This window comes from Sorex fumeus, unplaced genomic scaffold (assembly GCF_029834395.1).
Source record: "Sorex fumeus unplaced genomic scaffold, SorFum_2.1 ptg000157l, whole genome shotgun sequence".
NCBI lineage: Eukaryota > Metazoa > Chordata > Mammalia > Eulipotyphla > Soricidae > Sorex > Sorex fumeus.
Window position 1 is genome coordinate 746,680 of NW_026606214.1, and position 16,328 is coordinate 763,007.

The following is a 16,328-nucleotide window of genomic DNA, read 5'->3' on the forward strand; positions in this document are numbered from 1 at the left end:
CTGGGAATTGAAACCGGTTGGCCACGTGCAAGGCAAACAAGGCAAACGCTCTACCCACGGTGCTATCGCTCCAGCCCCTCATTTTTAGTTATTTAACTTCTAAACTTTTCTCATGATCTAGAAGACGGATATTGAACCTTGAAGGTAAGTATTGGAGGTGAAGGTGGGAAAAACTTAATCCCATAATAGCACCATACTTCAAACATCTATCAAAGGCTGTACCTTGACTTAGCAACTGGAGTTTCATAATAATAAATGCATAAAAGTTGTGTGCAGTGAAAGGCACAAACTACTAACAAGAGAACTAAGACTGATACCTAGAAAACATTCAGGTCTTGCTTACTAATGTCCTGACCTAATGATCTCTGCATTTCTAAACACTCTTTCCCCCCCACCCTCTTGCAAGAAAGGACAGGCAGGGAAGGAAACAGAAAACATTCTCCTCTCAGAAGTTTCCTATCTCAGTATCATGAGAAATTTTTGTTTTCTGAACCTTACGTCTCTAAAAATGCTCATTAAAAAGAACTGAATTTTAACAGTCATGACTTTATACTGAATGATGCTCAATACACACTCGAGTGCTTAAACAAACACAGTACCCACAGCAAACTCTAGCTGCCCCACCCGAACAAAATATCTAGGTGTTTTCTGTGGGATGGTGTAGGCAAATCAAATTAGGGCCTCATACATGAGAGGCAGGCTCTCTGCCACTGAGCTGCATCACAGCTTTTGAGTTTTCCAAAATGGGCTAGGATTCATGAGAGAGAGGGAGAGAGAAGGGGGGGAAGGAGAGAGAGAGAGAGAGAGAGAGAGAGAGAGAGAGAGAGAGAGAGAAAAAGAGAGAGAGAGAGAAAGAAAGAGGGGGGATTGAGGGAGAGGGAGAGAGGGTGAGAGACAGAGAGAAAGAGGGAGAGGGAGAAGGAGAGAGGGAGACAGAGAGAAAGAGGGAAAGGGGGAGGGGGAAGGGGAGGGGAGGGGAGGGGAGGGGAAGGGAGGGGAGGAGAGGAGAGGAGAGGGAACACACACACATGCACAGACAATGAAGGAAATGTAGGCTTGTATAAGAGATACAGGGCAAACCATGGTAAAAAATAAGTATTGGTAAAGGGAAATGTGTTTGATATTTGCATGACTGAGACCTAAACCTGAAAGCTTTGTAACCTTTCCCACGGTGATTCAATAAATAAATAAATAAATAAATAAAAGGAAAGGGAAGACTAAAAATAAGAACAGGGATCTCCACAAAATCAGAATGGCGATTCCAAACTGGGTTCTGGTGCTTCAAGAAGGACTACATAATCTAAGATTAAGTATAACATTTTATACCTGCAGATACCTTAAATTTTTTTTTATTTTGTCTTTCATCGGCTATCTAAAGAGGTTGTCAAATCAGAGTAGAATTCAAAGCCAGGTTTTCAGAAGGCTGAATAAACATACAATCAACTCTCCTGAGAGTATGGTGACTTATTTACTTTGATACTAAATTAGGGTTTCAGAGTTTTAACGGAAGGGGCCAGAATCAGTACTGTAGACTAAACAAGTTTCTGTTAAGAAATTAAAATGTGTGAAAAGTTAATCTGGATGATGGAGCAGGAATGCTACACCCAGTGCTCTCCATCCGCACTTGGCCACTTTGGGAGCTCTGCCTTAGTTTCCTTCCTCATTTTGCTTCTGAGATTCCTGAGATATAATCACCGCCAGTTACAGGGGTCACAAGACCAGTGAGGCATGGAGAACTGATGAACTCTAGAATGGTGACAAATGTGAACGTGATTCAAAATCCTGTGGAGGTCTCATCCAAGCCAGCCCGAGGTGACCCATCCACAGATGGGGAGTGGCCGCTGAGGATGTGTGTTATTAATGAGCCCCAGGAGATGCTAAACCCACTGGCTCAGGGGCCAGACTCGAGAAACAAGCTGCTTCCTCATCTTGAGTAAGTCAAGACACTAGGTTTTACCAGACTAGACAACGCCTAAAATTGACTTAGAAGAAAACGAGGGGGCTGGGAGCCAATCCAGGGGGTAAGGTGCTTGCCTTGCATGCAGCCGGCCCTAGTTCACACCTGCTGCACCATGTGTGCTGACCTAAGCACCCCCAGGAGGGACTCATGGGCATAGAGCCAGGAGCAGGCCCAGAGTCAAAAGGCAAAAAAATCAAAGTAAGACTCAAAGAATATAATAAAAATTAAATTGGAATAGAGGAACATGGTCCTTTGAGAAAATCTGACAAAATTTTGGCAAAAAAATACTAACTCTACCCAATATTTCCATCTTCAGTGGTTCTACAAAACACTTCGCCAGTTCGATGACTGTCCTGCCCATTCCACTGAACTTTCAAGTTACTTAGCGGTAGGAATCTTCTAATTACAGAACACTGTTAACTCTCAAATGTCTGTAGCATCACTACCAGAAAACCTGTGCAAAAATGGCTAAAGTATGCTCTATTACAGGTCCTGAAATAGACTATATATTAAGCATTTTATTACTATTTACCATTAAGTTCTTCCTTGCTGCTGTTGGGTGGGGGGTGCCCACACCCTGCTGTGCTCAGGGCTTACTCTTGGCTCTGAGCTCAAGGATCACTTCTGCTATGTCTCAGGGGACCCTCAGAAGACTGTATTTGTGGTGCCAAGGACAGAGGTCGGGCTGGCTTGCCTTACCCACTATACAATTCCTCTGATTCCTTACCCGCTATACAACTCCTCTGATTCCTACATTAAAATCTTGCAAAGAAAACATTTTCTGGCTCAAGGGTATCTTTGCTGGCTCTTAAAATGAAAGAAAAGAGAATCAGACCAATACTATCCTCAGTCAACCTATGAACTTAGTAGTGACTTACCATGACCAAAATGGTTCTTTCCCACACAGATTTTTTCCCTCTTCCATTTTGGCTATCACTGCCCACCCTTTCCAAGAGTGCACTTTACTTTGGGGCACAAAAGAATTAATGAAGTAATTCTATATATGCTGCCAATGAGCTTTGGGCAACAGTTAAGGGATGAAGAAGAAGAAGATAAGCAAGCTCCTTAATAAGCATCAGTGAACACTACACATTCAACCCTACAATTATTTTAAGTTGCATGCATTAATAACTTCAGCTTTAACCTCTGTCCAACTAAAACAGTGAGATGTTCACTTAATATGGTCCATTGTTTTCCTTTGAGTATCAAGTCTTTCATCATGAAGCAAACTCCTACTTTGGCAAAGAATGTGGCAAAGCTGTTTTTAAACTTTTAGCTTTGTTATAATTTGTTGAGCATCAGCTGTATCCCACATGATTTTCAAAGCACCAAACACAAAATAGCCTTAAGCAGGCGGAGAGCTCATGGTATCTCCGAATCACTTTTTGGATTTAAGGAAAACCAATGGGGTTCATATGCAAGAAAAAAAAAAGGACAAAACTTCATTAAGTATAAAGACTAAAATAGGACTTGTTTTTTAAAAAGTTGTAACAAAATACTCATAAATTCATTTGAAATAGAGATATTAGAAAAATTTGTGTTCATGAAAATTTCCATGGTTTAAAAAGTCAAATTGGAAAAGCTGAAACAATGTTAAAGTAACCATAAGCACTTACTGTTTAGCATCAAAAGTATAGAAAATTAGTAGTTCATGACTACTTCCAAATAGTAATATTACTATTTGGAAGTATTTCACAAAAATAACTTATCAGGAAAAATTTACCCTATCTACTTTAAATTAAAAACACAAAACAACTTATCTGGTGAACAATCAAATAAACCATCTTTCAGAAACACAATGACCAAGTCCAATAACAATAAAGAGGAAAATATTATTTTATAATTTCCCTGAATCAGGCATTTGCCAGAGATCCATAAAAGTGACTAACAAGTATTGGAAAGATTAAAATAGAATAAACAGTAATCTTAATCTTAAAGCTGGTGGTCTAAGAAAAGATTGTAAATTCTGAAAAATAAGGAGTCACCAAAAATATAAAAACATGCAGCACAAAGGAATTCAAACTTAAAAGGGAACTTTCTATGGAATGTTACATTTTTGCTTTGATATATTCAAAACCGTCTTCTATTTCAAAAGAAGTCAGAATAGAACCTTTTTTTCCTTGACAATGAAGTACTCTCTTAAAAAAAAAAAGTTGGCACTTGAAAAACCCTATATCCTCATACTGAAAAAGAAACCAGATGCTTGAACATGATGTCTTTTGTGCTAAGCAGAAAGAGGAACTTTTGTTGTATGTTTGTGTTTAGTTCTTCAACTTTTACTTTAAAAAAAAAAAAGCCAAGTTGCACTGATACTGTCTCTAATTTTAAAGTAAATCGCCATCAAGCATCCTGCTGCCGTTGCACCAGACTAAACAAGCCACAACGATGTGCTGCTCTGTGGATGTACCCTTGGTCCCTCCCTCTCCTACCCGAGTCTGCAGCTGCCCACACAGACACCTACTCAGTCAGCGGGGCTTTCATCTGCTCAAAGGTCAAGCATCTTTCCTAGGGTGGCCCAATGATAATTAAACCATTACTCTCACATAAGCAGCACACGATCACGATCACGACCATCCTGTTGTTTGTCGATTGCCTCGAGCAGGTCCCAGTAACGTCTCCTTCGTCCTAGCCCTGAGACTTTTTTTTATAAAGTGCCACATTCAAGGCTCTTTCAGGGTTAGGAGAATGAGACCCATCATTGTTACTGGTGTTTGGCATATTGGGTACGCCACGGGGAGTTTGCCAGACTCTGCCGTGTGTGCACGTTACATTCGGTAGCCTGCCAGTTTGTCCAAAGCAGCACACATTTCCTTCTATTATTCTGCTTATACGAAGTGTTATGGCAGCAACACGAAAAGGAAATTTCTTGCTTAAGTTGTAATTTAAAAAGATCAAAATGGTTAAAACTATTTGAGGACTCACACGGGTAAGAGCAAACAGAAAGACAAATGGAAAATATTTTGTGTAAGACTATATCGGAAATAATTCAAGAGCTGAACACAGGATAAGGGAACATAAGAAGAAAGCAATGTTTGCCCAGCGTGGATAAGAATCTTGTCTCCTGGGGCTGGAGCAATAGCATAGCTGGTAGGGCGTTTGCCTTGCATGTGGCCCACCCAGGTTCGATTCCCAGCATTCCATATGGTCCCCTGAGCACCACCAGGAGTAATTCCTGAGTGCATGAGCCAGGAGTAACCTCTGTGCACCACCGGGTGTGACCCAAAAGCAAAAAAAAAAAAAAAAAAAAAAAGAAAAGAAACTTGTCTCTTTTTGGAAAACAATATGGAAACTTCTCAGGAAACTAGGGACTGAGCTTCCATATGACTCAACAACTTCACTTCTGTGCCATCTATCCAAAAATCAATTTAGAAAAGACATCTGCGTTTCTCTGCTCATGGCGACACTATTCACAATAGCCAGAATCTGGGAGCAACCCAAGTGTCCACGATCAGAAGACTGAGTACACAATGGACCAGGACTTGGCCGTCAGGTAAAACTGGATCATGAAATCTGCTACCATCTGGATGGAGCTGAAGAATATCACACTGATGAGCTCAGATGGCAAGGGACAGACGCAGGATACTCGCTCTTGCATGTAGGATGCGAGATCAGAAGAATAGGGAGACAACCATGGAATGAAGCCTCTGTCTTCAGCAGGAGGGTTCCCAAGGGCTGGGGAGGGTGGCGGTGGGTGCTGGGACAATGGTGGCTCGAAGTGCACGCGTGCTTGGAGGGTGTGGATTCTGGAACGGGACTTGTGTGAACTTCTACTCACACTGGTAAACCAGGGCCCAAAATAAACTGTAAAAATGATCTATTCTCTTAATTTCAGTAGGTGTTAATGCTTTGATAACAATACAATGTCCCTGAAGCTTATCAATCACAATTGCAGAACACTTTATTAAAATTTAGACAGTCTACTACTGTATTTTTATGAGTATATTAAAGTAAATAAAGATTACAAATACGATCTTTACTTGAAAAACATCTCTATACTACCATTCATTACAATAGCTTAGATAATAAAAATCAAAAATATCTTTAGTTTGAGAAAGTTTATGTGACATGCTCGAGAATAGCATACAACTTCCCTAAGAATTAAAAAAAATGAACATATTACTTATTCCTCAGCTAGGAGACAGGCCAACATAAGCCCTATAGAATTATTACTCTATAATTTAAAATATTTACAGAATAAATGGGTATGCCCTAGCTTTAACATCTAACTAAAAAATCAATTAAGGGCAATACAGAATTCATACAACTTTTTAAACATTTTATCTCAAATACTTAGGCCTTGAAGCTTTTCTGTTTCATTTTCTATTTTCTACTGTCTGTTGCTCTAAATTTTCTTTTTTTGGGGGGGGGGAGGGGGCTGGGTCACACCCGGCGATGCCCAGGGCTTACTCCTGGTTCTGCACTCAGGAATCACTCACGGGAATGCTTCGGGGACCAGATGGGATGCCAGGGATCAAACCTGGGTCGGCTGCATGCAAGGCAAACGCCCTCCCCACTGTACTATGGCTCCAGCCCCAAGAATTCAGACTTTTATAGAGGCTCACACCTAGCTCAGCTGAGGGCAGGTGGACTGGTGGGAAGGAGAGGCTGGCCGATGAAGGGGTGCTGATACAATGTCTCTCGAGTTCCCTTGGGGTTAGCGGAATCCCTTAGGCACACGCCGCAGTGCTAGAGGCCTGGGAGGGCTGGGCTGGGCTGGGCTGGGCTGGGCTGGGCTGGGCTGGGCTGGGCTGGGGAGAGACGCCAGCACATAGAGTGTGGGGTCTAACTTAAGCTCAGACCAGCTAAGCCTGGCACCTCCCTCTGTGGCAGTCTGCCTCACCCTGGAACTCACACTTTTGAGTATGATAACAAGCCAGGGTAACTAGCAGGTGACGCTTCAAAGGAAAGGAATTCTTGAGCTTCAACTGAATAAGCTTTGGAGGATATTTAGTCTTCATTTTAAAATCTAAACTCTCTGTAAAGTTTTAAATTTGAAGCCTGTTCAGGAAAATGCCTACATTCAATTAAAATAAAATCAATACATAGAATTGTCTCCCAATTTAATAACCAAATAACATGTTCAGTTTTTGATTTCAGGTATGAAAATTAATAGTGCTAGTATCATTTTGGGGGAGGGTCTAATGAACTTAAAACTAAAGAAAATAAAAAGTGCTTTAAAATAATGTAGGTTAATTAATATTAGTATTAAAATGCTCTAAGAAAAATGAATCTAGAGCATTATTCATAATTTCAATTCTGCCAAAGCACTATCCACCTGATGACTTAAGAGGCCAACTGTAGTCGGAAGCTGCTGCTGTAATTTCAAGAACCTTAACTTCAAATACCTCAACCTTTTATGGAAAGATAGAAACACATCACTAGTATGTGTTTAAGTAATACCCTTAGGGTACTCAAAGGAGACATCAACACTGCTTTTAAGATCAGCTGGTCTACAATGCGCCACCAATTCCTTGTTACAATACTCATCACTAGCCCCACTACAACTAAAACCCTCTCCATTTTCCTAAAACTATAGGGGCTGAGAGAAGGGGAATAAATGAAGTGACCAAAACAGATCAGAGGGACTGTAAGAGCAGGTTAGAAAAGCCTCCCTTGGCCCACTGCAGGGTCTCCTTTTAGAGATGCATCTGTGACCCACGGAGATGAAAGCTCATAGGTATGTCTCACTGCCTCATAAACACTGTGAGAAGAAGAGGAAGAGCATTAGACTCCAGACCTCCCTTCCTTCCAGTTCAGTCTGTTTTCCAATTCCTTTTTCACCACTCTCCTAAACTTCATCACATCACAATTCTGCTTAAGGGATCCCAGTATCTCAGAGTTTTAAAAATTGGTTACCACTAAGCACAAAAATTCCATCTTCCAAAAACGAATTTCCCCAAAACCCTAAGTTACACAATAGGCTTCAACTGACAGGACGTGGGCAGGGCTGGGGCTCTTCACGCCATGCTCCATGGCAGTCCCATGGCATCTCTACTGGGCCCAGTTCGAAAACTTCCCCTTTCGTACCTTCCAACATTCCTCCAACTAATTTCTTAAATGTGTCACCCACCATGGAATCTCTCCCATCTGTTGCTTTTCCACAGAGGTACATCACTCTCATCTAGGTACCTTACTGCTTCTTCCCAACGAGCTCAAATTATTTCCCCTCCACCCTCAAAACAAGTCCCAGTCCATGTTCACAATCTAATTTTCCTTCTCTCTGGAAAGGTAAGGCCTTTATGTATTCTCTTTAGGCATTTATGTATTCAATTTGAACAACATAAAAATATCACCAAAATGGCCTAAGTGGAAAAGAGCAGTAGTAGCTGGAGAGCTAACTTACATAAATAAGACAATAAATGACAAATTACATGCGAGCTCCTTATTTCTAAATGGAGATCCTGGTGGGAATACTCTGGGAAATAGGTAGGACTTGTCGAAAACAATGGCTAATGGTTAATTATTGATGTTACCATAACCATCTGGATTAGAATGCTATTTACACATACATTATTCATATATTTATAATGTCCATACTTGTAAAATCATGTTAATAAATTAAGGAAGATCCCTAGTGCGAAGGATAAGAGGGCTCCATTTATAGAACTCCAAACAATGTCAAATCTATTTATATTCAAACTTGGGTTCTCAAGTAGGAGTCCTCATTCGTACACAGAGAACTGAGTTTTCCATTTGTCCTCTAGTAATTCTCATCACCTGGTACCACGCAGGCATTCAAATTCAGTCTTCGAGGAAGAAAGGGTATTTTCTAACCACAAAGAATTTAAAAATGATTTGATTAAGACTGACTCCCAGCTACATTTGACTGGTTTTTTTCCCCACAGGAAACGATTATCTGGAAGAAGACAGTCAGCAAGAGGAATAACAGAATTTAGGAAAACAAATCCTGTACCGATTTTTATAAAGGTGAAAAAGCCAAACTAAGGTACAATAGTTTAACTTTTGTTTATTTGCTTTAGCAATATGGATCTTGAGGAGGTGAACATTTCGGGTTTCATACAAAAAAATTTACTTCAAATTTCTGCAAAACTAAGATGAAATGTGAGGATGGATATTAAAGAAACATTAACTTTGTTTCCTAATTACAAATAATTCTAAAAGGAGAGAAAATCTGTTAAGTTTGACTGATGTTTAAAGTCAGGTGCTTTGGGGCATACAATTCCTAATAGCATACATTAATGCTATGCAAGTATTAGATGAGAATGAATCACTTCAGAATTGGAACAAGACATTTTTTAGTCATATTTGCAGATACCACTTAGAAACATGCCACTTTAATGCTCTCTGCCATATACTTGCATAGGTATCACCGAAAAATCAATAATCAATCCCACTAATACTCATACTCAACTCCTAGTCAAATCCTGGAAAACATGCTCTGTGCAGCCTACCTGGTCTATTCTGGATGTTCCGGCTGCAGTGCACCAACTATCTTGGAGTGAATCTGAGCCCCAAGCTGGCAACTGCAAACTAGATCTCACCTTCAATAGCATAGAAGTTTTCATCAGAAATGAGCAGTTCTTGTTCCCAAACCCACCCACCCACCCACACCCACACCCACACACACACATACAAAAACACACACACAAAGGAAGCAAACAGAAACAATCAAAGTTCTATCTTGGACCTTTGTTCTGTCCTCCCAAGACATTAGCAAAAACCAAAACAGTATTTTTTTTATTGTCACAAGGGGACTTCATTAATCTGTAAAACAATCAAATTATTCAAAGGCCTGAGGAATGAAAAAATGTCTAGTCATAACTACCAGGCCACATTTAGAAAGTCACTGAAGCAGTGAAGACTCATTGTTATTTAAAGTAAAAATGCTTAACACCATTTTGCTATAACCACAGCTGTACTATTTCTAACATACACACAGTGGATGATAGTCAAATTTATGTCCAATAACAGTACATTTTAGCTTTGTCAAACTTGGAGGAAAAAGTCACTTTGGGGGCCAATTAAGACTAATAAATTAAAGCAATCTTCAGAAACTACGAGGTAAAAGCTTCAATATGTACCTAAGAAGAAATTGCAGGTTTTCCCATGTTTGACAAACCTTATTTTCAATTTAGAAAAGGTCTTATAGTTTCTACTTCCCCCTGGCTATTTTATCCACTGGTAAATTAAATGCTTTAGAATTTCTTTCCGTCCATTTTACCATCCTACCATTACCACCGCTACCGCCACTAGCTCCCCCACCCCACCCCAGTTTCCGAGTTTTCATATTAGATTAGACTCATATTAGAAATAAGACCACTTACATACCATTCTTACCTGTAAGGGTAAGAGTGTATTACTATTGTTGTCTGTTCTGAACACATTATCTTCAATCCAAGATTTTGGAGTCAGTGACGGAGTAGAGCGAGTAAATTTTGGTGGTGCTATGACATTACCGGAAAACGGTTTCTTCAAGGGAGAGATCTGATTCATAGTCCCTGGAATGCCCATGTTTCCAGTTCTGCGATGGTCTCTGCCATGCATGGCTCCCCACGACATACTGCCAGTGCCCCAGCCACTGCTTTGATGGTTGCTCCAGGGAGACTGCTTCAGAAGAGGCTGCAGGGAACACAGCTGCTTCAATGGCACGCGCCTGAGGAGCTTAGACCTCTAACTCAAAATTCACACCCAAATTAAGAATTTCAATCAGCTTCAAGAACGAATGAAACAGGGGCAACACCATACGCCCCAGAAAGTTTACAATATAGCTTGAGGTCTGGTTACATGAAGACATACACCTCACACAAGGTGAATTTTCATTCTCTTAATCTATTACAGACTAGCGTTAAAGCAAGCACCCTTTCAGGACAGCTACTGAAACAGAACCATTTACTCTGTTCTTCAGAGATAACCACATAAGTAAGAAATATACTTCTGAATCAGAATGAACTTTTAAGATCCTTAAAGTTAAAACCCACGTTGTCAACTTAAGAGCAACCGCATTCTAGCAGGCAAAAATTAAAAATGCAGCTCTTATTAGAGTGGCCGACCATATGGGTGAAATATTTAGACAAGTTACAGAAGTTATGATCATGATCAAATTTGGTGCTATTCTGTTGAATGGGTTTAAAATGTCTACTGGCATTGGGAAAGTACAATCATTTTTTTTTTTTTGCTAATTCAACATTTAAAACATTCAACTTTTTTAATTTTTGCATTACTAATTCAATATTTATCCATCCCAATTTCAGAGCAGCTTCTTTCAAGGTGTTTTGGTTTTTCTTTTAGTCACATAGCCATGAACTAGTAAGCTGTTATCTGATATTACCCATAGGTGGATCCACTGAGATATACTAACTACATGCTTTAATTGATCCTAGATATCTTTATATTATGAGTATCTTTTTAGTTTACTCATTCTCAAAGCTAAATTATCTTCCAAACTAAAACCATGATGAGAAGGAATCAAAAATGCATCAAGAGGTTAGAATGACACATTTTTAAGGAACTGCTAGCAGTTATCTGTCACTAGGCTGAAACTTGAGCAATTTTTGCTAATATTTTGCCAAACGAAGCACAAGCCATACAGTTGCTCTAAGTTAATAAAATTCTAAAAATCAAAACGCTGGTTTTCAAATGAAAATGACGCGTGCACAACGAAACCTGCTTCATATGAGGAGGCCATTTTTGAAGGACTAATCCCTAGTCTGTTTCACAAATATCTCAGTGCTAATATAACCACGAAGAGTGCCTTCCCCTCCACACCAAGGCTTAACTAGGGGACCGCGGGCAAATCACTTCCATTCCAGAGAGTCTGACTCTCCTGCCCGCTCCAGTGCTCTGAGTTCTCTCCCGGGGATGTAAAATTCCACATGACAGCTGGTGACCTCTCCCACTGCACGGGAGACCCACATCAGGGCAAAGGGAGCAGATTCCAGTTCAAAAGGGATCTTAGCACACAGTGCTCCGAGGCTCCACCGGGAGAACGCAAGCCCTCTTTTTCGGGGGTCAGTTTCCTTTAAAACCCGAAGGCTCTGAGTCACAAAGAGGCGGTCACTCCCGAGCAGGTGAGACCGAGTCAGGGCCGAGGACCTCAAAAGTCCCTCGGGTTTCACCCCGAGGGGCCGCATTTCCCCACCCCGCCCCCCCCGCCCCGTGGGAGAAACCCGAGGTTCCAGGAAAACTGTTACTCCGGTTCGGTCCCACAAACTGTGCAACTGTAACTTGGGTGCATCTGGCTGGCGGTCACCTTCTCCGACCCGGGAAAAAATCGAACTGGCCGAGGGGAAAAGTTCCGGGCGGCGGCGGCCCAGGGAGGAGCTTCAACCCGGTTCCCCCGCCGTCCTCGAGCAGGAACCTGGCCTGCCCGAGCCGGCTCCCAGAATCAGACGCGGACTCGGGGGCGCGCGACCCCGGGACTCGGCCTCGGTCAGCGCACCGGCCCAGCAGCCGCGCCGCGCCCGCGCCAAAGCGGGGGTGCTCGGAGTCGGGTGGGCACCGCAGGCTGTCCGGCGCGCTATTCCCGATGCCACATGCCCTCTTTCGGGGGCTCCGGCACAGACAGATCCGCGCTGCGCCCCCAGCCCTAAGAAACAAGGAGCACCCCACTCATCGAAGCTCCCGGAAGTCGCCCCCGCCGCCCGGCGATCCCCAGTAGCGCCCAGAGCTGCGGGAGGTCACCCCCGATGCCAGGTTCAAGTTCAGCTCCTCCGAGCCGTCCGCGGGGCGCCCCGAAGCCGCCCGGGCTCCGAGCGTCCCCGCGGGGGGGGGGGCGTGCGCGGGCAGCGGGGAGCGGGGTCGCGGCCCGCCCCGCCCCGGGACCCCTCGCCCGCCCCCCGCGCCGACCCCCACGGACCGTCCCCGCGGCGCCCGGGGCTCGGCCGAGGGCGCGTCCCGGCCGCGCGTACCTGGTGGTGGTTGTACGAGTTGCGCTGCTGCAGGAAGGCGGCGGCGGCCGCCTGGTGCTGCTGCTGGAGCTGCGGGCTGACCGGCGAGCGGCGGCTGGGCGGCTGCGGGGGCGCGGCGGGCGGCGGCGGCGGCGGCAGGCTCATGGCGGGCGGCGGGGGCACCGCGGCCGCCGAGAAGGGGCCGCCGGGGCCGCCGAAGCCGCCGCCGCCGCCGCCCGCGCCGCCGCCGCCGCCGCCGCCGCCCGCGCCGCCGCCGAGCCCCGCGCAGCCGTGCGGGCCGACGGGCGTGAAGCCGGGGAAGAAGGCGGGGTTCATGGACGACGGCAGCCCCGGGTAGAAGCCGTTCTCGGGGTCGGGGCTGGGCGGCGGCATGGCGCTGAGCGAGCCGCCGCCGCCGCCCGCGCTGGCGGCCGACGAGCCCGGCGGCTGCGGCTGCTGGGGCGGCGGCGGCGGCGGCTGCTGGGGCGGCGGCGGCGGCGGCGGCGGCGGCGGCTGCGGCGGCTGCTGCTGCGGCGGCGGCGGCGGCGGCGGCGGCTGGGACGCGGGCGGCGGCGGCGGCGGCGACGCCGTCGGCACCGACCAGGGGGTGCCGAAGCCGGGCAGCGGCGGCGACGCGGGGCCGCCGCCGCCCCCGCCGCCGGGGGGCCCCCCCGCCCCCGCCCCCGCCGCCGCCGCCGCCGCCGCCGCCGCCCGGGTGCGGAAGGTCCGCGCTCTGCAGGCTGCCGAAGGCGCCCCGCGCCCAGCGCCGCGCCGGGCAGGAGGGCGCCGGGACTGCCGAGCAGGGGGTGGTTCGGGGACTCCATGGGGCCCGGCGGCGCGGGGTTCAGGGGCGGCGTCGGGGCGGCCAGGCCCGCATCGGGGGGGCTCGGCGGCGCTGCCCTCGCCCGCGGCCGGGGTGCGGCGAGGGCTGCCCGCGCCCCCGTGGCGGCGCCGCGGGGCGGCGGGCGACGGCGGCAGCGGCGGGCTCGGGGGGCAGGTCGGCCGGGCGCGGCCGCGGGGCCCGGGGCCGGCGGCGGGTGCGGGCGCGGGCGGCCGGGCGGCGGGCGGCGGCGGGGGGCTGCGGGCGCGGGGCGAGCGGCGGCGGCGAGTCCGGAGGGTGGGGACGGCGGGGCGGGCTCGGCTCGTTCCTCTTCTGGCTGCTCCGCGGCTGCTGCTGCCGCTTACTGAAGTCCTGCGGGGAGGAGGTGCGGCAGCAGCAGCAGGAGGAGGCGGAGGAGGAGGAGGGGTGGTGCAGACTCGGTTTGAAGTCCTGGGAGGGGGAGGAGGTGGGTCACACCCGCGTTCGTGCCCCGCCGCCGCCGCCGCCGCCGGGGAGGTGGCTGGGGACTTGGTGCTCGGCGGCCGCCGCCCCCGAGCGCGGCCGGCCCGGCGGCGGCGGCAGCAGGCGCGGCTCGTCGCGCAGGGCCGGCCGGAGCGGAGGCGCCGAGGACGCCGAGGACGCCGAGGGCGCGGCGGCCGGGCGGCCCGCGCCCCGGCCCGGGGCCAGCGGCGAGAGCGGCGAGGGCGACGCGGCCTCCGGGCGGCCGGGGCCGGGCCAGGGCGGCGGCGAGCGCGGGCCGCAGGGCGTGGCGGCGCAGGGCCGGGCCCCGAGCGGCCCCGGGGGGCAGCACCCCGAACCCCAGGTCCCTCATGGGTCGGACGGGCGGGCGCGGCGCGGCCGCGGGACGTGGAGGGGGAGGTGGGGGTGCAGGGGGTGGCAAGAAGGGGGTCAGTACGACAGGGACACCATGACTGCGCCGGGGGCGCCCACTTAGGCCCCGCCGCCGCCCCAGACGCGCCGCTCGGCTGCTGCCGCCGCCGTCGCCGCCGCCGTCGCCGCCGCCGCCGCCCAGGCCGCTTAAGAAGCCCGGAACGTGCGTCAGCGCCACCTCACAATCGCGCCGCCCCCCGCGGGGCGTCCCGGCACGCGCGGCCGCCGCGCCCCCCGGCCGGCCCGGCCCGCCCCTCATTAGCCCTGCGGGCGAGCCCGGGAGCGCGCGCGCGCGGGGCCCAGGCGGCGCGGGAGCGCGCGGCGCGTGTCCTGCGGCGCCTCCCCGCCGGTTGGCGCGGCGCGCGCGCGCGCGGGCAGCGCCGACGGTTCCCGGGCAACGGCCCCTCCCGGCGCGGGCTCGGCGCCCCTCCGCCCGCGGCCCGGCCCGGACGGAGGGGCGTGCGCGCGCCGCCGCTGCTGCCCGGCCCGCGCCGGCAGCCCGCACAGTCCCCTGGGCGGCGCCGCCTGCCGCCGGTCACCTCCGCCCCACCCTCGGTCACGTGAAGCCTGGGGCGCGGGGACTAAAGCTGGTGGGGGAAACTGAGGCGCGGGCACGCGCTGGCGTGCGCGGCGCCCACGGAGTTCCGATGCGCGGGTTCTCCGCCTGTTGGGGTGCACCCCCCCGGGAGGGCGTCTAGTTAGCTCGCCGGTCCGGGGGGGTCTCTCGTATGCAACCCGCACCCCTCGATCCCAACCCCCCACCCTGAGTCCCGCACCCACTTAGCCCGGAAAAGCGTCTTTTCCCGGGCCCGGTTCTGGGCTCAGCTACCCCGTGGCCGGCCGCCGGAGCGGATTTTTCTTTCGGATAAACGCCGAGCCCCGGCCCAGACCGAGTGCGATCGTTCGTGGGAGGAGGGCGCGAGTCCCAGCACCCAAGGCGGGCACCCAGAGCGGCTCCACGCTCCTGGCCGGGTGCGTGCAGAGGCGCTGGCGAGGGGCTTCAGGAAGCTCCGCTGGGTGCCCGGCCTGGGTCTGACTCCCAGTCCCCGGGTCTCAGGCATGCGCTCCGCTCCCCAGGATCTCTGTGCGTGTGGACGCGGGTCCTCTCCACAGCCCGCATCCCAGCATCCCCGCCCCTTCCCCCCTAGGGAGATGCTAAACATTTCTGATGCTTTATGAATTTTTCAAGGGAGAGCGATTTCTCACATCGGAGAGTAAAAAGGGAGGTTCTGACTCAGCAACAGACTTGTTGAGGCTTGCAAAATGGAAGGGGAGAGCGCTTTCCATGGTAGAGCTCGCGCTAGAAGTGATAGGCTTGATTCCGTGTATTTCCTTTCCCAAAGAAATGCTTTATAGCTGGGAAGAAACAAGAAGTGCCGGTCTAGGTAAAGAAAAATTGATTTACTCTGTATAATAAGATGGAGTTCATGTTCTTTTGCAATTTTTTGCCCCTCTTGGCGCTTTGAGAAGTGAAACCACTGGAAGAAGCCTTGATAAGACCGAGCCCCAAAGCCTTAAAAGGTGGTTCCAGACTCAATTTTGATTTACAGCTAAGTGATGCAAGTAGAGTTAGGACACATGTAGGGATGTACGTAAAACGAACATGTTTGGGTCCTCCTGCTCCCTTATATGGTCTTCCTAGCTGTGCTCAAGGAGCGGGGCGGGGTGCCCTTCCAGCCCAAGAGAAGAGGGTCAGTTGGTCAGTGAGAACCCTGGGAGGCCTCTCCTCTGCTAATATCTTGAGGTGCGGTGCTGGGATGTCACCCAGGACACCCCAGCACACTGGGAAGTCTTCAGGGCTGCAGAGAGT

General features: G+C 49.5%; 1 protein-coding gene across 1 annotated transcript in view; it reads right to left on the bottom strand.

The window, feature by feature from the left end:
• CPEB2 (cytoplasmic polyadenylation element binding protein 2) overlaps positions 1 to 14,777 on the bottom strand; it is a 74,011-nt gene extending 59,234 nt beyond the window's left edge. The window contains 8 exon segments of the mRNA XM_056107302.1: positions 9,373 to 9,462; positions 10,259 to 10,540; positions 12,829 to 13,479; positions 13,481 to 13,561; positions 13,563 to 13,691; positions 13,693 to 13,800; positions 13,802 to 14,454; positions 14,579 to 14,777. Coding sequence (XP_055963277.1) covers positions 9,373 to 9,462; positions 10,259 to 10,540; positions 12,829 to 13,479; positions 13,481 to 13,561; positions 13,563 to 13,691; positions 13,693 to 13,800; positions 13,802 to 14,454; positions 14,579 to 14,777 — 2,193 coding nt within the window.
• Between the last annotated feature and the right edge of the window lie 1,551 nt (positions 14,778 to 16,328).